The 25,864-nt window shown below is 40.0% G+C and overlaps 1 protein-coding gene across 2 annotated transcripts in view; it reads left to right on the forward strand.

The window, feature by feature from the left end:
• LOC126183756 (polycomb group protein Pc-like) overlaps positions 1–24,453 on the forward strand; it is a 71,781-nt gene extending 47,328 nt beyond the window's left edge. For both annotated transcript variants that reach the window (XM_049925986.1, XM_049925995.1), the window contains 2 exons: positions 17,508–17,678; positions 23,909–24,453. In XM_049925986.1, coding sequence (XP_049781943.1) covers positions 17,508–17,678; positions 23,909–24,193 — 456 coding nt within the window. In that variant the 3' untranslated portion in view covers positions 24,194–24,453. The remainder of the gene's footprint in view (positions 1–17,507; positions 17,679–23,908) is intronic.
• The last annotated feature ends 1,411 nt before the right edge of the window (positions 24,454–25,864 follow it).

The following is a 25,864-nucleotide window of genomic DNA, read 5'->3' on the forward strand; positions in this document are numbered from 1 at the left end:
TTTATCCCTCTGTAGTTGAGAGTCAACAGTTATTTTGATGTAATAGTTTACTTTCACTAAAAAAACTTTGTTCTCTGAAAGTAACTTTCTCTTCAAAGAATTTGCACTTTTAGATTGCGAGAATTGTCCACATAATTTACAACGGAAAGAACTGAATCATTTAATTGCTCCATATACCATTACAAAATTTCAGGAACACTCACTATCTTGAATGGTGAGCGGATGCAGTGATATAGTCATTATTACTGTGATGTTTTTAATTTTATCATTTAACTGTGTGTGAGATGCGATCAGATACTTCAATGGTTAATATGATGGTAGCAAAAGCACTGAGCTCAAAACTATTCAAGACATATAACTACCAAAATTTTAATTTTGCAAGTAAACTGTTTCTTTGGAGAAACTGTTGCACACATGTTAGCTTGTGGCAAATATAGGAAACATATTTGTTTGTGGCAAATGTAGTACCCATCCCTTTTTTCAGATGAGTTTGTTTGCTATTAGACTTTCATGGTGTGCTTTTTATACCAAGGTTCCAACTTGGTTTGTGTGGCTGCTGTACAGGTGTTTACTTGTTCAAAAACCTGTTGTTTTATTGGCAGTATTATGAGTACCATGCAGGGTTTGCCTGTATCCGGGTAACACTCCATTGTTAATGAAGTTATATTCATGTTGTTGTTGTTGTCTTCAGTCCTGAGACTGGTTTGATGCAGCTCTCCATGCTACTCTATCCTGTGCAAACTTCTTCATCTCCCTGTACTTACTGCAACTTACATCCTTCTGAATCTGCTTAGTGTATTCATCTCTTGGTCTCCCTCTACGATTTTTACCCTCCACACTGCCATCCAGTGCTAAATTTGTGATCCTTTGATGCCTCAGAACATGTCCTACCAACCGGTCCCTTCTTCTTGTCAAGTTGTGCCACAAACTCCTCTTCTCCCCAATTCTATTCAATACCTCCTCATTAGTTATATGATCTACCCATCTAATCTTCAGCATTCTTCTGTAGCACCACATTTGAAAAGCTTCTATTCTCTTCTTGTCCAAACCATTTATCGTCCATATTTCACTTCCATACATGGCTACACTCCATACAAATACTTTCAGAAACGACTTCCTGACACTTACATCTATACTCAATGTTAACAAATTTCTCTTCTTCAGAAAAGCTTTCCTTGCCATTGCCAGTCTACATTTTATATCCTCTCTACTTCGACCATCATCAGTTATTTTGCTCCCCAAATTGCAAAACTCCTTTACTACTTTAAGTGTCTCATTTCCCAATCTAATTCCCTCAGCATCACCTGACTTAATTTGACTGCATTCCATTATCCTTGTTTTGCTTTTGTTGATTTTCATCTTATATCCTCCTTTCAAGACACTGCCCATTCCATTCAACTGCTCTTCCATGTCCTTTGCTGTCTCTGACAGAATTACAATATCATCGGCGAACCTCAAAGTTTTTATTTCTTCTCCATGGATTTTAATACCTACTCCGAATTTTTCTTTTGTTTCCTTTGCTGCTTGCTCAATATACAGATTGAATAACATCGGGGAGAGGCTACAACCCTGTCTCACTCCCTCCCCAACTGCTGCTTCCCTTTCATGCCCCTCGACTCTTGTAACTGCCATTTGGTTTCTGTACAAATTGTAAATAGCCTTTCGCTCCCTGTATTTTACCCCTGCCACCTTTAGAATTTGAAAGAGAGTATTCCAGTCAGCATTGTCAAAAGCTTTCTCTAAGTCTACAAATGCTAGAAATGTAGGTTTGCCTTTCCTTAATCTATTTTCTAAGATAAGTCGTAGGGTCAGTATTGCCTCACGTGTTCCGACATTTCTGCGGAATCCAAACTGATCTTCGCCGTGGTCGGCTTCTACCAGTTTTTCCATTCACCTGTAAAGAATACGCGTTAGTATTTTGCAGCTGTGCCTTATTAAACTGATAGTTCCGTAATTTTGACATCTGTCAACACCTGCTTTCTTTGGGATTGGAATTATTATATTCTTGAAGGCTGAGGATATTTCGCCTGTTTCATACATCTTACTCACCAGATGGTAGAGTTTTGTCAGGACAGGCTCTCCCAAGACTGTCAGTAGTTCCAATGGAATGTTGTCTACTCCTGGGGCCTTGTTTCGACTCAGGTCTTTCAGTGCTCTGTCAAACTCTTCATGCAGTATCGTATCTCCCATTTCATCTTCATCTACACCCTCTTCTATTTCCATAATATTGTCCTCAAGTACATCGCCCTTGTATAGACCCTCTATATACTCTTTCCACCTTTCTGCTTTTCCTTCTTTGATTAGAACTGGGTTTCCATCTGAGCTCTTGATATTCATACAAGTAGTTCTCTTTTCTCCAAAGGCCTCTTTAATTTTCCTGTAGGCGGTATCTATCTTACCCCTGGTGAGACAAGCCTCTACATCCTTACATTTGTCCTCTAGCCATCGCTGCTTAGCCATTTTGCACTTCCTGTCTATCTCATTTTTGAGACGTTTGTATTCCTTCTTGCCTGCTTCATTTACTGCATTTTTATATTTTCTCCTTTCATCAATTAAATTCATTTCTTCTGTTACCCAAGGATTTCTACTAGCCTTTGTGTTTTTACCTACTTGATCCTCTGCTGCCTTCACTACTTCATCCCGCAGAGTTACCCATTCTTCTGCTACTGTATTTCTTTCAGTTTATCCAGGTCCCATCTCCTTGAATTCCCACCTTTTTGCGGTTTCTTCAGTTTTAATCTGCAGTTCATAACCAATAGATTGTGGTCAGAGTCCACATCTGCCCCTGGAAATGTCTTACAATTTAAAACCTGGTTCCTAAATCTCTGCCTTACCATTATGTAATCTATCTGACACCTTCTAGTATCTCTAGGCTGCTTCCATGTATACAATCTTCTTCCATGATTCTTGAACCAAGTGTTAGCATGATTAAGTTATGCTCTGTGCAAAATTCTACCAGGCGGCTTCCTCTTTCATTTCTCTCCCCCAATCCATGTTCACCCACTATGTTTCCTTCTCTCCCTTTTCCTACTCTCCAATTCCAGTCACCCATGACTATTAAATTTTCGTATCCTTTCACTACCTGAATAATTTCTTTTATCTCAACATACATTTCATCAATTTCTTCATCATCTGCAGAGCTAGTTGGCATATAAACTTGTACTACTGTAGTAGGCATGGGCTTTGTACACAATCTTGGCCACAATAATGCGTTCACTATGCTGTTTGTAGTAGCTTACCCGCACTCCTATTTTTTTTATTCATTATTAAACATACTCCTGCGTTACCCCTATTTGATTTTGTATTTATAACCCTGTAATCACCTGACCAAAAGTCTTGTTCCTCCTGCCACTGAACTTCACTAATTCGTACTATATCTAACTTTAACCTATCCATTTCCCTTTTTAAATTTTCTAACCTACCTGCCCGGTTAAGGGATCTGACATTCCACACTCTGATCCGTAGAACGCTTTTTCTTTCTCCTGATAACGACGTCCTCTTGAGTAGTCCCCACCCGGAGATCCGAATGGGGGACTATTTTACCTCCGGAATATTTTACCCAAGAGGATGCCATCATCATTTAACCATACAGTAAAGCTGCATGCCCTCAGGAAAAATTACGGCTGTAGTTTCCCCTTGCTTTCAGCCGTTCGCAGTACCAGCACAGCAAGGCCGTTTTGGTTAGTGTTACAAGGCCATATCAGTCAATCATCCAGACTGTTGCCCCTGCAACTACTGAAAAGGCTGCTGCCCCTCTTCAGAAATCACACGTTTGTCTGGCCTCTCAACAGATACCCCTCCGTTGTGGTTGCACCTACGGTACGGCCATCTGTATATTCATGGGGCAAGACATTATTCCTGAATGTTGTTGTTTCACCCTTCTTTTTGTTCTAGTTATTTTCAGCATAATTTCAAGACTTGTTTAGCTAACTTGATGTGAGCAGTGTATTAGTAAAGTTGTTCATTATCATGTGTCATCAAGACACACCCAACCTGTATTGAAAAGCTTAACAGCAGAAAAGTAAGGGTTGCCATTAATGTATGACACATGGCGTAGCCTATGCTGGTTTCCTCTTGTATCCAAGCCCACAACAAGGGATCATACTCAGCAAAACACAAGTAATTCGAAGAGGGCCCACTCAAAAGAGAAAAGAGGAACATGGGAAGGTTAGAGATTAACATCCCATTGACTACAAGATCGTTAGCGACAAAGCACAATCTTAAATTGGGAGATGATAGGGAAGGAAATTGTCGACACTGATTTCCAAAAATAACCCCAAAATTCGCATTTGAATGTTGGTTGGTTGTGAGAACATGGTATTGCTTCATTAAAGAGGGAGAAATTTCTGTCGACATTTGTTGGAATACAAGTGCAGCAGGATTGTGAATGATTGAGGTTGCAGTGTATTGTTCTACTGTATTGCTGCTAGCATTAGCGGGGATCCGACAGTTGTTATGAAAATATGATGGGGTGTAACTTTCAGCGTGATAATGATGTTCTTTACCTTTGTGAAATGGTTGTTCTCTTTGACTTCTCTTAGAGTACTTCCATTCTTTTCCTTACCATATAAGTGACATACATTACATGAACCCCTTTAACTTTCTATGTACAGACTAAAAGTAATTTGTCCAAAGTTCATTTTTGTTTCTGACAACTTGCGTTCTTTGTTAGTATAATGGTGTTCATTGTTATCATAGTGGTGTTGTGAAAATCTGTGTATCTACTGGACAGGCTGGTGATCCAAGGAATAATTGGACCTCCGAGCAGGCATTTCCTCCTCGAAGTAGCTACAACTGCTGTCCTTTATGGAAGACAAGCATCATTTCTCAATGTAGCATACTATGTTGCGTTACGTTCTGGCTTGTTATGATGGGTAACTGTGATCTATCTTTAGATCTGTGTCATAAGGTTCCCTCGCTGTCTGACCTTGGTTTGACAATTGCCTTAGCCAGCGCGTTCTCCACAGGTCTCATTTACTGAAATAATCTGGTTCTGGTTTACCAAGAGCCTGGCATGCCCTAATATGCCAGCCACTATGATTGTTGAACTCTGGCACAGAGTTGAATCATTGTGGAGTGGCGTACATATATCTATGAGCCAAGCTAAGTCCAGCTCGATGGCCAACCAGTTTGGAGCTTGGTTGCTGGCAGTAGTGGCAGCTCTGGTACTTAATGCATCCTTTATACCCCTAATTCACCTATAAATTTAATGTTTTATTTCTACTATACTATATACATACAATAAGTAAAATTTTGTTTGCTTTTCTCGTTGTTGCAGTTTGAATGACGACGAATGTATAATTCAGCACACTGAAGTAAATTTTGAACAGTGGAAACTCTAGATAGGAATATCAACAATGTAGGAAAAGACAGATTGTTACTTACCATAAAGAAGACACATCAAGTTGCAGGCAGGCACAATTAAAACGTACGGCCACAGCCTTCGTCGTTCACACACAAGCCCATCTCGTGCACACATGACTGCCAACTCCAGCATCTTGGTCCGGAATATAACTATCAGGTGGGATGCAAGCAACAATCTGAAGGGGGTGGGGAAGGGATGTTAGTGTGCAGAATGGGGTAGAAATGAATGCTATCTGGTGCGAGTGTGTAGGGACTATACTGCCTATAGGCACAGGGTCAGGAGGTATGGGACAGGGAGGTGGGGAAGAAAGGAAAGGAGCAGGGAAAGACAGGCGGATGCGTTGGACAGAGGGCTCCAAATAAACAGGGTGGGAGGCAAGTATAGGGAGGAGGTGACAGGACAGAGGGAGTGGAAAATGTTGGGTAGATGGTGTGAGGACAGTACATTACTGTAGGTTGAATCCGGGATAATAACTGGAGCGGAGAATGTGCTGTAAGGATAACTCCCATCGGTGCAGTTTAGTGAAGCTGGTGGTATAGGGAAGGACCCAGATGGCTTGGGTAGTGAAGCAGCCATTGAAATCAAGTGTGTTATGTTCAGCTGCATGCTGTACCGCAGGGTGGTCTACTTTGCTCTTGGCAACAATTTGATGGCTGATAATCATACCAAAATAAAAAGCTGTGCAATGATCACAGCAGAGCTGTTACGTAGCTCGACCCCTGGTGGAATAGGATAAACCTGTGACAGGACTGGAATAGGAAGTTCTGGGTGGGTGGATTGGGCAGGTTTTGCATCAGGGTCTTCCACAGGGATATGATCCTTGCGGCAAGGGGTCGGGATTGGGAGTGACTTAGGGATGGATTAGGATGTTGTGAAGATTGGTTGGGCGAAGGACATGCAAAGTATCTCGGGTAGGATGTCAGTGATTTCAGGGCATGATGATAGGTAATCAAAGCCCTGGCAATGGATGTGGTTCAGTTATTCCTGTCCGGAATGGTATTGAGTGATAAAGGGGACACTCCTTTGTGGCTAGTTCTTGGGGATGCACGGAGGATTGGGGGTGTGAGGGAAATGGGTATGGAAGATCTATTTGCGGACTAGGTCGGGGGGGGGGGGGGGGGGGGTTGCCTGTCTGTGAAGGTCTAGGTGAGATCCTCAGAATTCGGAGCAAGGGAGTTTTTGTCACTGCAGATACACTGTCTCAAGTTGGCCAACCTCTATGGGAGGGATTTTTTGGTGTGAAAGGGATGACAGCTGTTAAAATGCAGGTACTGTTGGTGGTTTTAATGTGGGCAGAGGTGTAGATGGAGCTGTTAGGGAGGTGGCGTGCAGGGTTGGTGAGGACCCTGTGAAGTGGATGGTAGAGAAGAAGATGTTGAGGTTGTGAAGGAATGAAGATAAGGTGTCTTGGCTCCGAGTCTAGATCACGAAGATATCATCAATGAACCTGGACCAGACTGGGGGTCTGGTGTTTGAGGAGGCTAGGAAGGTCTTTTCTGGAACACCCATCAAGAGGTTGCCGTAGTAGGGTACCATGCTGGTGCCCAAGGCTGTGCCGCAGATTTGTTTATATACCTTACGTTCAAATGCGAAGTAGTTGTGGATTAGGATAAAGTTAGTAAGGTGTTTGAGGAATGAGTATAACATCCCTTGGCCCATACTAGCGGTTAGGAGTCGTCAATTGATCAACTGAAGTTCAACGACCTTCCTATTGTTATTGTTTCATCGCTAGGCGGCGCATTTCATGTGCACGAGCGAAATATTTATTCCTTGACTTAATGTCGTTCCGTGACAAGCAGAGAAACGGGAGAAAATCGGTATATGACACGTCTTTGTTGCGAGACAGGATAACGAGAAGACTTGTATAAAGCATGTGCAATGAAACAGTCATGGTTAGCCGCCATATTGTATAATTTGTATTTCTTGCGATTCACAGGCGATATGTAACATTAATGTGGAGTTTAGTAACAGTCATAATACAGTCTGGCGCATTTTGAAAGTTAATTTCGCTTATTTATTTTTGATCAAAAGATTCTGTGATTAACTTTAATGTACGATGAGCTTGTATAGGACTTCGAACATTTGGTGGTCGATGTTTGCTGTAGAACCTGCTTCAATAAAGAGTCAAAAGCATAAAGTTTTCTCTGCTAAAACGAGCTCATTTCACTCGCAGACAGTCATTGAATGACCAAATGTGAATGGCAGTATCCCAATTTGAGAAGATTCTATAGAAGTTTTCTTTCTCTTACATTTCAAGAATTTTACAGGCGACAGTTGGAGTCTGAGTCTGCTTCTACACCACAAGAATAACTTGTCTATGTGTACAAAATTACGTACACTGTGGGAATAGTTTACACTGCTCTGGAAATTAATGTTGCCCTTCACAGACATATAGAGACACTACACACACTAGTTCAATAACAAAGAGTTTAATTTCTTATTTTGAGCCGTAATAATATTATATGAGGTAGTGGATTTGGAGTCCAGAAAACGTGGGAAAGATAGTTTCAGCGGCAGTATGACCATGGGCATGGGCATGGGGGATGTTGGTGTATAGGGAGGTGGCATCAACAATGATAAGTAAGGATCCAGGAGGTAAACGGAGAGTCGGTGAAGGAAGTGGATGGTGTCTGACGTGGGAGTCTAGATTACATGCAGTTGGTTGGAAGTGTTGGTCAATGAGGGCTGAAATTCTTTCAGCGGGGGCACAATGGCCAGCCGCAGTGGGCGGACTAGTATTGTTGGATTTGTGGATTTTGGGGAGCATGTAGAAGGTGGGTGTGCACTGTCATAGGGGCGAGGAGGGAAATAGATTTGTGGGAGATTTTCTTGGAAGGACCTAAGGCTTTAAGCAGGGATTGGAGTTTGTGTTGGACTTCTGGGATGGAATCACTCTGGTACAGTTTAAGGTGGAGGAGTCAGATGATTAGTGGAGGCTCCTGCTAGGTAGTCACTGTGACTCATAACAACAGTGATGGAACCTTTGTCTGCAGGTAGGATGAACAGATCAGGACTTGTTTTGAGGTTTTGTATTGATGTACTTTCATCTACTGAAAGGTTGGTGTCCTAAAGAAAGAACCTGGGGAAGGATGGTGAGGAGGTAAGGAATCCCTGGAAGGTGACCAGTGAGTGGTTGGGTGGAAGGGAGGGGGTGTGTGATCATGGTTGGATGGTGGTATGAACTGGAAGAGGGGCAGAGTTCAATGTTGAAATTAGGGTGGGTTTGTCTGGAGCGATTGATAGCAAAGAACTGCTTGCATTGCAGGGATCGGGAAAAGGAGAGCAGATCTTTGACGAGTCTAGGATGGTTAAATTTAGATGTAGGGCTAAATGTGAGCCCTTTGAGTGAGACTAAAACTTCTGTGGGGCTGAGGGTTTTTGTGGAAAAGTTAACAACACTGTTATGGGAACGTTTGGTCCCTGATTTGGTGATGAGTTGGTAGGGAGTTTGGTGATGTGGCAAGTCGGAAAGGTTATCTAGGAGAGTTTAGCTGCTGAGGAAGGTGGACGAGAGGAACACTGTGGGTACAATACAGGTTGGATAGGGGTGCTCCGATGTGGCAATAGGATGGATAATTTATAGAGGTGGTGTCTGGAATGCACTTGCGCTGGGGAGCAATGGATTCAGTTTCAGAGTTGTGATGTATGGAGTATGGATTGCAGAGTAGTAGTATCTCGCGGAAGAAGCAGAGGTGGTTCTGGGATGCCTGTGCCATGGAGATGTGTTTTTGCAGTACGAGGTTTGTGAGGGCCAGGGATTTCTGGAATATGAAAAGGTGTAGGTCAATGTAAAGGGAAGGTTCGGATCCAAAGAAACAAATCTTTACAGTTAGGCTGTGTAATGTCTCTTTATATTCGATGGATTATTTTGATACAATTCTACCCTTGAACGACGTTTACTAATTTTCTATCTTCATACTCGCAGAATCCATGCGCAAAGTAGTTTCATACAATAGCTATGCCATGAGCGCATAATTATTCTTTGTAGTACTCTCTCTGGTGGTTGTTAAAAAAAAAAAAAGCTTCCGGGATTGTCTTCGTGCCGATTAACCTGAGCTTTGTTTGAAGAATTGTAATCTGAATATTGCGATTTATGACAAAAGATAACTGATACGAAATTGTACTATTAAAAGGGAAAAATATATATAACTTGCTCCTTCATACAAAAGGTCTGTAAGAATTTACATTATTTGACAGTTGAGAATTAATGATATTCATCGATACATTGCGTAGTTGTTAATCAGAAGGAAACTTCCGAAAGCCTGGATACGAACCCGCATTTAATAATCCAAGAGCTCCATTACATCTTCGGAAGGTTAAACTTCATCAAAGCCAAATATCCGCTTGATCTGAGGTTTCCCGACTGATTATACAACGCTCCCAAAAATACGAGGCATTTTATTTGTACATATTAGCAGACAGCCGCAAAGCACGAGCCTGCAAAGAAGAAGAGTCATCGCCTGATTTCATTCTAACAAGTAAAATTTCTGAATCATTTTGAGTGACTGAGCTATGACTGTGTTTCCTATTATGAATGATTGATTGCTCGAACGAATTGAGAACTACATAATTATATAGATAGGAGGACAAATTACAGCTGTTTGGAGGAATTTCATAGTTTATGTAGCATTTGAGGAACAGGATGTGGGACAGGGTTTTAGCCAGGAAAAGGGATACTTTTCTGAACTGAACTGGTGCTGATAGATGGAGCAAGAGTCCACTATGGCAGGAATGTTGGTACATGTTTATATCCTCCTCTTTGATGGCTCCAGCCACACCTCTGTCCACATTAAACCCACCTACCTGCCTTACATCTCCAGTCCTCCCACCACTCCCAAGAACCACCGCAAAGGAGTGTCCCCTTCATCACCCATTTCCACCTCGGACTGGAACGACTGAACCACATCCTTCACCAGGGATTTGATTACCTATCATCACGCCCTGAAGTGAGAGACATCCTACCCGAGGTACTTCCCACCCCTCCGAGAGTGGTGTTCGGTCCCCCTACATCCTAGCCTGTCCCTATGCCACTCCCAGTCCCAACCCCTAGCCACAAGGATCATAGCCCTGTGGAAGACCCAGATGCAAAACCTGCCCAGTCCACCCACCAAATACTTCTTATTCCAGTATTGTCACAAGTTTATCCTACCCCATCAGTGGCCGGGCCACCAAGCAGCCATCAGCTGTCGACCAAGATGAACAGCCACTGTCAAACTGTGGCCAAGAGCAGAGTAGACAACCCTGTGGCATAACATGCTGCTGAACATCACACACTTGATTTCAATGGCTGCTTCACTACTCGACCCATGGCTCCCTCCTTCCACCATCAGCTTTTCTGAACTGCGCAGATGGGAACTATCCTTACCACACATTCTCTGCTCCTGTATTTATCCTGGCCTCAACCTACAGTGACATACTGTCCCCACATCCTCTACCCAGTCACCTCCTCCCCATTCTCATCTCCCACCCTGTTTATTTAGAGCCCTATGCAGACATATCTGCTCATCTTTTCCCGCTCCACTCCTGTCTGTCCCACAACCTCCTGACACTGCGCCTGTTGGGAGTCTAGTCCCTGCACACTCCAGCAGACAGTGTTCGTCTCTCTCCCCACCCATAAACTAATATCCCTTCCCCTTCCCCGCTCACTCCACATTACTGCTCGCATCCCATGTGATTATTTCTCTCTGGCCAAAGATGCTTTAGTTGGCGGTCATTTGTGTATGAGGTGTGCTGGCTTGTGTGTGTGTCTTTTACTGATAAAGGCTGTGGCCAAAAGCTTGATGTAAATACTTTTTCGTACATTGTTGAAGTAAATATTAGTACTACCTAGGCTAAAAGATTTGACATATTACACATTACTGTAGTAATGTAAAATTGAATATCTTCATTAAGCTACATACAAGTTATTTATTTAGTGATTCATACACTTATATTTGAAGAATTGTTCAACATTAGACACAGTCGTGTAGTTTTCTTTGTACTTTAGTAAGGTCAAATTAACCATTAAACAATTTTTTTACTTATTTGGTTTTTTACTTTTGTTGTCCTGTGCATAGCAGTTAAACATAGGTTCATTATTATTTGCAACCCAAGCAAAGTTTACATCACTGTGACATTGCTTCTTTACGAAAGTTCTTAGCAAGTAAGCTAGATCATACCTGCTTCATACCAGGTAACTTCCTCCTCTGTTGTTATCCATAGGAGGACATTGCTACAGTTCCACTTTAAAACTTTGGGTTCAGCACCATATAATGTGTTTAATGCACACATTTTGTTAGATGTAAACATTTTCAACAAATTTAACAAATCAATAATGACTTATTTTTGCATATGGACACAGTGGAATATAATGGTACAGATTGTATTCATAGAACCCGTCAAATTGTGTGTATGTGTGGACAGTATTCGTTGTGGACTGTTGGAGCAATCAAACCTGAAGGAAGTTGTGTTGAGAAAGATTGTCTATGAGCTTTAACCTGAATAGTACTGCAGTGCTGTTAAATACCTGGATTTTACAAAAGTCTTCTCTTTTTTTCCATGCTTAATTTGTGCTAAATTGCTTCATCATTAATACACACTGTTGCCACAGCAGACAGACGTGAAAACGTGCTGTCTAATTCTAAAGACGTAATTTGACTCTGCATTTACATGAAATTGTACAAAAACAAAATTTCCGTCGCAACATTTACAATATTTTTTACAAGTATGAGTTACAAAATTGATATTTTGGAAGGAATGATAGATGATGTGATGAGTGAGGCACAGGAAAAGAACAGTCTGTGGGATTCTTTAAATCTTCAAACATATTGACTCAGATTAGGTGCCAGATAACATATTAAATTGTATATAAACTAAGCAACTCACATACTGAAGATATCTGTAGCTTGAGAAATTAATCCTAAACCATATTGCTGGTATTACAGTCTCTCCTCAGATTTACCTTCTACACTGAATGCTTTAAGCTGGAAAATTCCTTTATCTCATTAAATCTGCATTGTTGGCTCAATTTATGTGAAGGGAAGTATCGAGAAATGCAGTGTTTCCTCTGTCTGTCTTTTCGTTTAGCATGCCATTAGGTTGTACTATTATGTGTCTGAAAATTTAGAATTTAATTCACGGATACTGTATTTTATAAATTTATATATAGATGCCACATGTGTCTCCTGTGTTTTGTCTGTCAGTAACAAATATCTGAGTCAGTGGAAGAATACTTCAATGTAACTATATCTACATTCAAACTCACAATCTTATTCATATCTGATTTGTCCTTGCCGTCTTTCTCCATCTGGCAGATATACTTACACGAACAATCTAAATTATGTGCTGCATTCTCATTTCGTACCTCTCTCTTTTCCTACATTGTTAGCCATATTTTAGTAACTGTTTATTGTTTTCATTCTGCTTCTCTGGAAGACCCTTATACAGATTACTGATATCTACTCCCATTTTTTTTAAATTTGTTTTAGTTTCAATATTTTAACACCTACTAACATTAAAAATAATGACTCATTCTAACACTAGTGGATTAACAGTGTAGCAAATCAAATCAAAATTTTCTGAAAACATATTATACCTCTACTTTCAGTGGTGAGTCAGATACATAAGCACCTTAATACTTAAGTACCACTACATGTTCAATCATAGTAAATTATATTTCACATTGTTCCCCAAGGTAAAAAAAGTAAAAAAGTTAAGCTGTTGTCAAATAAAGGTTGATTTGAACACCACATTGCTTTATTAAGCACGCCTTGTTGTAGTTGGTATGTCATTGCCTTCCTTTGACCATTGAATTGACTTAACCTGTCAGTTTTAGGAGAACTCACAGTTTAACATGGATTCTGCGCCTTTTGTAATTCAGAATTTTTTTATTGTCCATAGTTACTGCTTTGTCATTTAGCATTAACTTACAATTAAGAAAACCTTCAGTGAAGAGAATAAGAGATTTTCCGTTTAATTGATATGTGAAGACGTTGCATTTTTTAATTTAATTTCTGTGTAACATTATGTACACATTAAGTAACTACAACAGAGGACAGCTGTTAGTGAACTGCATGTGGAAAGATCCTCATTTCTCAGTAGGATTTCTGAAGTTGACTTACAGAAGTATTCATTACTGCCTAATGGGAAGTAGTTTATGATCTCATGTTGGTAAATACATCTCTGCATCTGCAGATATGTTTTGTAGTAACCTTTACATTATTGTCTACACTCCGTAATCCTGTAAAACATGTTGAACTGAAAAAGTTATATGATGAATGTTTCCTTAATGTTTCATTTGCTAAGGAAAGCTCCCTGTTATCCTGGTTTTAATGAGGCTGAAGACTGGATGTATAACCAAAAAACATACATGTATGAAAACACACATATTTTTGTTGGAAAATGCTGTTTACAAAACATGTCACATTCAATAACTCTCTGTGCCATTTACGTGTTACTCATTGGCAACTGACAATTTGTCTACAAATTATACTTAAATCACACAAATCACTTAGTTTCAGTTCACTTCAAGAAAGTAACCATCCCATTTTATTTGGTTTATTTGTCATTCAGTTGTTCTCACTTACCAGAGACTTAAAACTTTGATACAATGAAAGTGGTTTTGTCCTGCATCTTCTAATAACAGATCAACATATTTCATTGTTTCACTGTGCTTGATAACGTGTTCCTCAATCGCTTCATTTTCATACACTATTTCTGTAGAACAAACTTTATCTCTTAACTGCTCAAATCTTGGTCCATAGACATAATTATTTAACCACTTGCAGATGTTTATGTCATCTACGTTTTTGTAACCTGTAATTTGTTTCACAAAATTGGTCAGACGAGCAGCAGTGTCACATTCCTCACTGTTTCAAAACCATTTTCAACGGAGTGTGTTGCAATTTTCTTCTGCAAGTGAGCTTTTGCTGTATTGTCAGTTTGTTCCCGTGCTTGCAAATGCTGTGGATCGCATTGAGCTCGATGAGGAATTTCCGAAAACAGGATGTATCAACCTTCTTGCACTTTCATGAGATTCAACCGGTAACTTTGTTTCAAAGCTGCAACCACACCTTATTCCATTGGCTGTATAAACGGCATAACACTGGATGGAAGGTACCTCATGAAAATCATTCTGTCAACTGAAACAAGTACGTCTTCAGTATGATCACAAAGTGTGTTATCCAGTAAAGCAGCAGCTCTTTCAGGTAATATTTTTCCCTCCAAATACTTACACACAGCAGGAATGAACAGAGAATCAGTCTCTGAAGATACTACTGGCTGTCCAAGTTCCTTGTTGACACCATGTAATGAAGTGGTAGGTTCATCATTCCTTGCACTGTGTGAGGTTTTTTTCCTCTATTGCCAATAATGTGTGGCTATTTGTATTTGACTATAAGAAAGACGTCCAGCCATCTTCCACCACAACGTTGCCAAATCCTTACATTAACATGCCAACCATGTAAAGATATGGGGTAAAGGTATGAAAAAAGGAGGAGTGATTATTTCTGTTGCAAGCAAAAGAACAGTTTGCCTATCTTTAATAGAACATATATGGTAACATGCACCTCAGTCTTAGATGCTTAAGCTCATGTGGGCATGCCCCTTCCAATACAGACCAGTTTCAACAGAGTTGTAAATCTGTTTCAGGAGAAAATTGTTCTCTTCGATATAACTGAAGAATGCATTACAAAAAGCATCAATTGCATCTTTATAACACTAGGTTTCTCACACGGAGCAGCAGTTTCTGGAATCCAGTAGTGATGTTTAAAACTACCCTAATGAAGTGTTAATGTGTAGTGCTGCTTATACTTCTGTGCAGACTTGAAGTTCTCAGGCATTCCAGTACGGTTGTCAGCTTTATTTTTATTTAAGTCTTTCACTACTTATTTGCCTGTCCCATACACCTGAGATAATTTTGCTGTAAATTCATCCTTTTATAACATATCTAGAACTTATAATTTCTTTTCAGTATTTAAAACAGCATATTTGCATTTTTCTGCCAACTTGCTAGCACACATAAACCGTCCATAACTTCAGCAACAACAAGAAACTTGGCTTATGTTAACACTCATTGTCAGTGATTCATTTTAGAAGCTACAGTGTTATTGAGACTTACTGGTGGCTGGAGAAGTGCGATTGACAGTGCATTGCTCCTGGTAATATTTAACACTATGCTTTCATTTCACATCATCAAAGAGCAAGAATTCTGCAAGGTATTGATCCAGAAGAAAACCTAAATCATTTTCTTTTTACTATTGGGTATAGCTTTTAGGAAAGGTCTAAGCAAATATAAAGACAAGAAATTGGCCATGGATGTGTTACAAAAGTAGAGTCCCTGCATTTATTGAAGATAAAATGAGAAACAACAGAAAAATGATTCAGGGATGTCTGACAAAAGGATTGGGGCTCCCACCGTCTTCTGGCAGACGAGTCACTTGCATAATATTGTCTTCTTTTCTTCTTTCAAGGAGTAGATGATTTGCATTTTCTGGTCTCAGAAGAAGTTTAATAGCATATTCCAAACAATAGAATTCATGCTAGTTGTACCATAAGTCGATGATACTTTCGTGGTGTGGAGCCATGGTGAAGAACAGCTCGGTGAATTCCTGAGACACTTGAACAGCCTCCATGCCAACATAACATTTACCATGGAAGTAGAAAAGGACAAGAAATTGCCATTTCTAGATGTGCTGGTCACAAGGGACGGCGAAAACCGACACACACGGACCGATACCTGCACAAACTGTCAAACCACCACCCGAGCCAGGAAAGAGGCATGATTAGTACGCTCGTAACGAGAGCAGGACGAATATGTGAGCCTCAACACCTCAAACGAGAAATGCAACACCTGGAAACTGTTCTGAGGAGCAATGGGTACTCCACAAATTACATTAGAAGTGTAACAGAGCCAAACACTCGGCGAAGTAAGGAACCAGAAAAAGAAATGTCGGGTATGGCCTTTCTGCCATACATTACCAGAGTGACGGACAGAATCGGCCGTATATTGCGCAAACACGGCTTAAAGACGATTTTCAAACCGACAAGGAAGATCAAAGAGTGTCTTAGATCGGCAAAGGAGAAAAGAGACCCACTTGCAATGTCGGGAATATACCGTATACCTTGCACATGCGGAAAAGTTTGTAGGAATGACTGGACGATCCATTAACACCAGGATCAAAGAGCACAAGCGACATTGCAGGTTGGGGCAGGTGGAGAAATCTGCCGTGGCAGAGCACGCACTGAATGAGACCGACCACGTAATAAAATTCGCCGACACGGAAGTTCTGGCTGTAGAGAAGCACTATCACATGCGCTTGTTCAGAGAAGCTGTAGAAATCCAAAAACACGCGAACAGTTTAAACAAGAAAGAGGAAAGCCTTAAGGTAAACGGATCCTGGCTTCCCGTACTGCAGCGAACGACCGTCGCAGGTAGCAAGAGGAGAACCGTACCGGAAATGACCGCAGAGAAGCCCTCGGACGTTGGCGGAAGCCCTCGGACGTTAGCGCGCCAGGTACATATAGCCTGCGGCCGTGAGCTCGCCTCCAGTTCACCACCGGCAATGGAGGGTGAAGCTTTGACAATGCCAGCCACTCGTGCTGGCGAAACGTCAGAAAAATCATTAGATGAACGTCAGCCGAAGAACCCGAGACAGAAGCCAATAGGCAGTTTGTCAACAAGTGGCCACGAAAGCCTTAACAATTTTGTACCATAATACTTCAGGCTTTTTTATTGTATCAGTAGTTGCCAAAGTATGCAAGGATAATGGGCACATTAGATAATTTGCGCTGTGATAATTGGGGGTTTGCTGTATTTGAAATGTCATAGATTAGTTGAAGTAATTGTTAACAGGATTTTCCCTAGAATTATGACAATAGTTTTCATTATTATTGCAGCTAGCATGACATTCCTGCAAGTGTCTCTTTTGCGCTGGGAACAGATCTTAACTTTTGTATTATTAATGTTTACACTGATTAGTGTATTATTGGATGGGAATAAGAGTTAGATAGGAATAAGATTTTAAACATTTCACACTTACAGAAATATCTTGTGGTGGTGCACATTAGCACATAATAAAACATGTAATTTTGAGTTGTTAGTTATTGTGTAAATAGTGCTCAGAGCCATTTGAATCAGTTATTGTGTAATATTTTGACTTCACAGCCACAGCCTATTTCTGCCAGAAGGGCATCACAGGGCTCTCCATGTGCTGGTCAGGCCCCACCTGCCTCTGGTTCACCGCCGCCTCCTACACTGATTACTCCACCAAGTCCCAAGGTGGGAGTCACCACCCTCATTGCACCAGAGCTCTCACCAGCTCAGGTGAACAATGTGGTAAGTAGGAAACTTTCACAGGCCTTAACATTACTTTATTTATCAGCATATAGACTTACTGTTTTTACAAGCAGTCCATCAGTTTGCATTATAGTGTACAGTGGAATCTCATAAGCACATTTTTGAAGGGACCTCAGACTTTTGAATGTCATTAGCAGGAAAAATACTATTGAAAAATAGCTGATTTGCTGATGAAAAACAAAAAACCATGTGGTGGAAGTGCAGAATTAAAGGTACCATATTGTGGGATTTGAGGCAATATGCAGTCTCTTCATGCCTCACTATCTCAATAAATTGTAATTCAAAATATACCTTTTTGAGAACATGTTCAAGGTGTCACTCTCAAAATTATTTGTTAGTATACAAGAAGCAAAAATATGTTACATACAGTCGGCCAAATCTAGTATGTCAATCATATACACTTCTGCTGTCAGCCAGTTGGAGTGTAGGGAAGTCACGTGATGTGGAGCGTAGCCTCTAGCATCCAAAACTTTAACTTGCATATGATGTATATTTTTACTTATGAAGTGGGGCTGAGTTACACTAATGTTACAAAATATGTATAATTAAGGTATGGTAAGTTATGAATCCACACTTACAGTTTTTTCTCTGTGACAAGTAAAGTGGTTGAAAATAACTTCCAAAGTTGATAAAACTAGTCTAAAAAGAACCCTGCCTAACTGCACCAGAAAAACTACAAATGAGTATCATACAAGGTCACATTCTTTGAGTGGCTAGCACTCGTTCCTTACTCAGGGAAGGTGCTAAACAATGTAGATTTTTCCCAGCATCAGGTACAAGCACCAGCCAATCGAAGAATATGATCATTTTAAGGTATACTGTGTATGCTGGTTAGTGCCTGAGGAGTTGCATCGAGTTTCCTTTGTGATTAAATCTCTCTACTGTGGTCATAATAACCCCTTTTTCTTGATTACCTGTGTCTTCTTATTTCTTATCAAGCATCTCCCCGTGGGAGGCATAACAAAGTGTTTTCTTCTTGCCCAGTTATTTGCTGCTATTGTTCAGCTGCAATTCCTTTGATTTATGGCGTGATGTTTTCTGTAAGTTTCTGCTGAAAACCACTGTCCTTCAAGCAGTTTAAGATTGTGCTTTTTTGCACGAAATCCCAGACACTTCTTAAAAAATGTGTAGTATCCAAATCATTAGCTTTCTCAATATAGTGCGAAGACAGGCCGACCTCTTCTGTACAAGAATCTTACTGTAGTTTCATTTCAGGATGAAGGTGGCTTGTACAATTGGGAAGAAAACACATATACACAGATATGATGTATCTTAGGGATGCACTGCACAGTGGTCCATAAAAAGGATGAATTTCCTATTTCTAAGGCCCAACCTTGCAGCCCAGGCACGTCAAACCTGTTATGCATATCTTCATGAGATGTCTGCACATTTTTAAAGCATTGTGGATCCGTCTCCTTCTCATTACAATGCAGTAAGACAGTTAGCTTCTCTTGACTTAAATTTTGTGTTGTGGCATCTCTCTCCTCTGAACCTGAGAGTTTTGTGAAGCAAAAGGTGGAACAATAAAACCTTATTTTTCCACCTTTTTTCATTCGCATTAAAAGCATCTTTGGGGGTGTATGTCATTGTGATTGATGGAAGAGTATTCTCCCCCCCCCCTCCCCCTCCCCCCCCCCCCCCCAATATATTGTAATGAAATGTCAAAACAGGTTATAATTCTATCAAAATACAGTTGCTTTCGTACTGAAATTTAGTGAGGTTTAATTTCAATAACAGATCATCAGTAAACAAAATGTACGTTCAATTTTGTTACAGATTCTTTTAAAGTATCTAGAACACAAACCAGTAAAGATTGATCTTGTTAATGCCCGTTGATCACTGTCTTCTCATATAATTTTTATCAAATTTGCTGACAATCATAGACATTTCAGAGCCAGTCAGGACCTTGAGAATTCATACTAGTAATCAAAACATTGAAATAAGTCATGCCTACAATGTTGAAACAAAATGCAATTTGTCTGGAAGGTTGAGAAGGCAAAAAAATAATTTAAAAGTTTTTTTTTTTTTTTTTTTTTTTTTAAAGATCATTCCAGTCATGATATCATGTGAGTGGCAATAGCAAACTTGCTGTTCTTAACAAATCTTATATTGCATGGGTGCAATATGGACATAACTGAATGCACAAATTTCATAGATGTGCCACAGTAATACACTAACTCACACATTCATTCTTACGCAGTGGCCGGTTTTGAAGTCATCAGACTGCTACTAAAATACAGCCATTTTCACTGTGCAGTGGAGCTTGCACTGTTTTGAAACTTCATACTACATTAGAACAGTGTGCAGGGCACTGTCACAACTGTAATAAGTAAGCCTGGAAAAGTGAGCTGTGGGTGGTAGGTCAGAGCATTGCCTTTTGCAGGCAAGGTTGTGGGTCTGGCTTCATGTTCCAGTCCAGCACGAAGTTCTCATGTTTCACTCTCCAACACAAAATTCACAAATGCCTTAATGAAAGGATACCATAAATGCTAGTTGACAGAGTGGCGATTCTTTTGGAAAACCTGTAATTCTCAGGGCATACATTTTATAAGGAAAAACTACAGAATTTCATAAAATCTCAAGAAATTCTATGTTTTTAACCTAGCATTGAAATTTAGTTTTATTGAGTTTTAAATCACAAATTTTAAAATAAAATACTTTATATTTAAAAGTGTGTTAATTTATATGGAATAATATTCATATAATTATTGATGTTTAGAAACTGTGGTTGCTGTTACACTACGTGATCAAAAGTATCCGGACACCCAGTTGAAAATGACTTACAAGTTCGTGGCGCCCTCCATCGGTAATGCTGGAATTCAGTATGGTGTTTGCCCACCCTTAGCCTTGATGACAGCTTCCACTCTTGCAGGTGTACGTTCAGTCAGGTTTCTTGGGGAATGGCAGTCCATTCTTCATGGAGTGCTGCACTGAGGAGAGGTATCGTTGTCAGTCAGTGAGGCCTGGCACAAAGTCGGCATTCCAAAACATCCCAAATACGTTCTATAGCAACCGAAAAATAACCCTGAAAGACTGGTTCAGTGTGGGGTGGGGGAGCGGTGAAGTGGACTGCGATAGTCGTCATGGGGTTGTGGACCACTGCAGCTGTGGCAGGGTCAGAGCCTCTCCGTCGTTTCTAGGTCCCTGAACTAATTATTTAAAAGTTTTTATTGGGTAACATGGATGTAAGATGGCTATATAACAGCAGAATAGTTCTCGTATTGTACGATATTTATCTTTTTCTCAACAGGTACACCTTGCTGTGGGAAAAGTCTGGCTTCCGACTGCAGCTTATTTGACAGAAATATCATCCGTTGAAATTTATTACTTCATGGACCAAACACAAACCTGTGTAATGTGCAAGACTATATGAATTGTTGATTGAAAGCCTTACAGTTTGGGAAATCTGCCAAATTTCAATAAAATTAAAGAACATTTGAAGATATTTGGCAAAATTTCAAACACTTATTTCCCTGCTGTATCTAATAATTACTACTTGATTCGCAATCAGTTGGGAAAGACAATAATAATGGAATGCACAAAGTGTGAACTGAAACGAGAAGCTACTAGAAACTTCAAGTGACTAAGTTATGGAAAATATACCTTTGTCACCGATAAGCTCACAGTGAAAGTAATTTGAAACTGTCCATCTTTACTTTCTGTGGCTCCTTATTTCAAAATTATGTCACATGTAAAGCAGGCAGATCGTCCCCAATGAATTCTGAGGAAGGGTTGAGCCAGTCAGTCCTGTAAGGGAAACTTGTAAATTAACTTAACTTTACAGGTTAAAGTACTTTAATATTGCGTGCTAGATCTACCCATTGTGCAAAAGTGTCAGCAGCCCTTTTGATGTGGTACAGGTGAATACAAAGCATTTGGGCTATAAGTACTTTTTTGTGTTACATCCTATTCCTAGCATATCAAACCTTCACAAATCTTAAAGAAGTCAAACAATTCAGAAAGGAATTTCACAGGGTGAGGTCAGTCAATCCCTCCTTACCAGTGCTGCGTAGTGTTTCCTGATTGCACTAAGCCTGTTGCCCCCCGGCTCAGCCGGGCACCCCGACGAGCCACAGGCCTCATGGTGCATCGTGTCTCACGCACTCTGTCGTGAGTACAGTTGAGCTTGACTACCAATTGTGTGGACAACAGGACAGAGCGGTCAGACTCGGGCAGGAAAATGGTGTGATACATGGCTCTGATCCACAGAGTATCAAAACATCCCGAATTGTTGAAAAAGTATAACTTGAGGTAGCCCCCATAGCCAAAATTGCAAATGCATGCATGTGTGGCGGTGCTCTCAACTCAAGGGTAAACTGGGTCAAATCCTGATGGTGAAAGAAATTTCCACTGCCATTATTTGATCAGCAAGGAGAGGAGTGGTGGTGGTGTAAAGCTCCTGATCACCAGTATTTACACCAGTGTCCTGGATTAAATTCCAAACCACTCTACAGTTCTCATGAAGTGAGGGCATGAGCCACTAGGGCAGCATTAAGCTTGGCAGCCCGTTGTCGTCATACAGCACAATTATGACACTACTGTGTACCCACATCTGTTACACTCACCAACATTCCAAAGGTACATACATAACACACATCTCAAATCTGCAAGGAAAGTTGCCAATGTGCACCCTTTCCGTAGGCGGCTGAATCCACCCCGTGGGATGTCCCAGCCAATAGTGCTACATGACATTTGTATTTACATTTTTATTTTGATGTGAAGTCTGTAGAAATGCATAATTTGGTAATTGATATTTTCAGCATATACTAATGGACTTGAGTGAAGATCACATGTTCATGAGGCTGTCATCTTGTTGGGAAGATATGAAATTCTCACGAAAAATAGTTTCTGTGGAAACATTTGGGAAGTATGAGAGACTCTAGGGAAGTTGAACTGTTCACTGTCAGAAAGAAATCCCACTGATTCAGAATGAATGTGAAATTGTGTAAGGGAAGGTGAAGAAGTAGATTGAATTGTTGCCGAGCTTGTTGCTTGATTCCAACTACCTCCAGCATGCTCGCCTGCCTCAGAATCTTTGTTGTTATCTGTTTGTCTAGTATGAGTTTTCTCACTAGAGATGAAACTTATAATAAAACATTTTTAATTTACCCAAGTAATCGTGTTACAAAGTGTTATGATTGAACATTATTTCCTGAAAACAACCAAATTTATCAGTTTCTTATATGTCTAAATCCAAATCACAATAGTGTCCTATGATGTGAGGACATGAAATTGTTGCTTATGAAACATCCATTGGTTTTGGAGTAACTTGGTAGTATTAGGATGGAGTAAGCTTGTAAAATTCTAAACAATCACCTTGTGCCATTACTATTAATTTCCTCATTTGTCAAGAATGGTTCTGTTTTATAACAAGTAATTGGACAAAACAGCAAGAGACTGTAAATAGATACAATTATTCACCCTAATAAAATTCCATGCTGTGCAACAGAAATTTGCAGTGAGAACCAATTGTTGGTGTGAGGAGGGAGTGGGCTGAAATAAGAATTATCATTATGTTGGGGGGAAAAAAGAAAAGAAAAGATTAAATAAGAATGTTGAAGCAAGAATAACATGACTACTGTGGTACTTGAGTGTGAGTGTGTGTGTGTGTGTGTGTGTGTGTGTGTGTGTGTATTGAACATTTACCTTTTTACACAATTTTATGCCAGTACTCATGAAAACATGTAATAAGATTCTCGACTTTAAATAAAACATGTATGCTAGTAGATTTCTCGTGCCGTATACCACAGAGGTTTTAGCAACTGAGCAATGCTCTTGTACAGCTGTCCCTCAAATTTTGACTCTGGATTAACAGAAAACAAATTGATAAGGGTGCCAGGCAAATATATAATATTCAAGTATTGGTCAAAGATGGGTGTTTTAAACAATCTCCATGGGTGAAAAACACATACATAGATATCTGCCATCCTCTAACTAGATTTTGTGAATGTTCCTTGTTTAAATTGCTCCATAAATAACGGTTTTTTAGGGTTATCTTTAATATCTGCCATGGTAGAATATGAGTATACAATTCCTTTAATACATTGTTATTGTTTTTAGTAAGACTTGGTGAGGATACATGGTGTGCCAAGTAGTATTGGAATTCATATGCTGAGATCTGATAATTTTTCAGTGAGAGTTCTAACAGTAGTATCATTTTTAGAAAATTACTAATGAAATTTTTATCTTTTTTTTTCTTCTTTTTCCAGAAAAATGCAGACTCCCAGACAGACACAGGCAGCAGCCACGTCTCACCTGTCACAGAAATATCAACAGAGGGGCCTGGGAACACCGTAGAAGAGCAAAGTGTTAAGGCATCCCGTGCACCTGTTATTCCAAGTGCTCGCTATTGGCAAACAGTGAATCCAGTGGCGGATCAGGTATTCATCACTGATGTCACAGTCAATCTGAAGACTGTTACAATCCGGGAGTGTAAAACAGAAAAGGGTTTCTTTCGTAAGCGTGATGAGTCAAATTCTAGTGATGTAACGTGACTTGACATGATGTACTTTAAATTTGATGCCTACTGGCTCTTGAAATGTTGGTTGATGTAGGGAGAACAGTGAAGAAGTTTGTGGCATGATGACATTCAACACTAACCAATAATGTCACTGTATCTTTGAGATATGCAAGTACATATAAATTGAAGTGTCACCTTACATTTATAGTCACATGGAATACGAAAACATATTTTTGCTAGGAAATTGTATGTTTATTGAGATTATATCAATAAAACTGGCATTGAGACCCACAAGTAAGTGTAATTATTTTGTAACAATCCTTATGCCTAATAGTGTTGTTATTGTCAACTGCTTGAATTTAACTTTTGTTATTATTAGCCATTCATTTGACATTCACTGTTGAACAAAGGTGTTCTTTAGACTGTAACATGCATTATGGTCTTCCATGTCACTTCTCCACATTTTCGGATGTTCATCTATTTACCTTCATTAACTTGTCACTTTGGTCTTTTGTTTTGCTTGTTGCAATGCCTGTGATGGGCTGGAGTAAATAGCAGTAGGTGAATGCAGGAGTCACATTTTGTAGCAGGAACCTTGGGGGATGCATAGTGGCCTGAGAATACATGGGTTTGACTTTGATGTCACAGAGTTCAAAAAGTGATTAAATGGTATCAAGGAGAATTTACCACATTTCAGGGCTTGATTTAAGAAAATGATCATTTTAACAGAGTAATGTGACGAGGTCTGGGTGATCCAGAGTTCACGTCTGCATTGTTTGGAAGGGACAACTGTATTTATCATAGAGTAAAAGGAAGATACTGGTTGGAGGATTTGTTTGTGGGTAAGATCTGAATGGTAGTTGCAAGAGAGGAAAGCTTGTGAGTCAAGATTGTTGTTGTGGTGTGGAGGGGATTGGTGATGTAGCAAATAAACTGATTAGCCATAACATTATTACTACCACCTACTTAATAGCAAGTCAGTCCACCTTTTGATGCAATACAGCAGCTATTCTATGTGGCAAGGATTCGAAAAGCCCTTGGTAAGTTTCCAGAGAGAGCATATGTTATGGACTATTAAAACCTTTTTTTTTTCTTTTTTTTTTCTTCAAAAAATTGACTCCAAAATTCCAGTGCATCTTATACTCAGAATGAATATAAAAATGTCTTTTCTTAAATTCCCTCCAGTCTTAAAAATGGCCGTATATCAGACAGAACGGGAAACCTATCTCTAGCTTGCGACATTCGATTCAACTGGCGGCAGCAGCAGTGCACCAATGCGATGAACACAAGTCCAAAGGATTCAAAAGCTTGCTAACACTGTCTCCTCTCGCCCCCATGACAAACCCAGAACACTGTGTAGCCTATGATGCATCATTGCCGTCTATGGTGCCAGTGAACTTTTATTGAAAGTGATTTGTGTTATCGGTAACAGTACAATATTTTTCCTAGTAGCTAGTTTCATGCATGTGATGGGGGCTGTAAACGGAGAGTAATAGATACACAGAAGAAAATGGAAATAAAGCAGCCAAGTGGCATTTTGTCCCTCCACCAACAGAAAAAAATCATTCGCAATTAGTGGGCTAGTAAAGAAGAACTGAAATAAATGAGGAAGACGAAATGTGTAAATAGAGGACTGTGTGCAAAATGGCCAAAACTAGAAGTTGATGTGTTGAAAAGGATTCAGGGACACTGTCAAAATGGCACT

This window comes from Schistocerca cancellata, chromosome 1 (genome assembly GCF_023864275.1).
Source record: "Schistocerca cancellata isolate TAMUIC-IGC-003103 chromosome 1, iqSchCanc2.1, whole genome shotgun sequence".
NCBI lineage: Eukaryota > Metazoa > Arthropoda > Insecta > Orthoptera > Acrididae > Schistocerca > Schistocerca cancellata.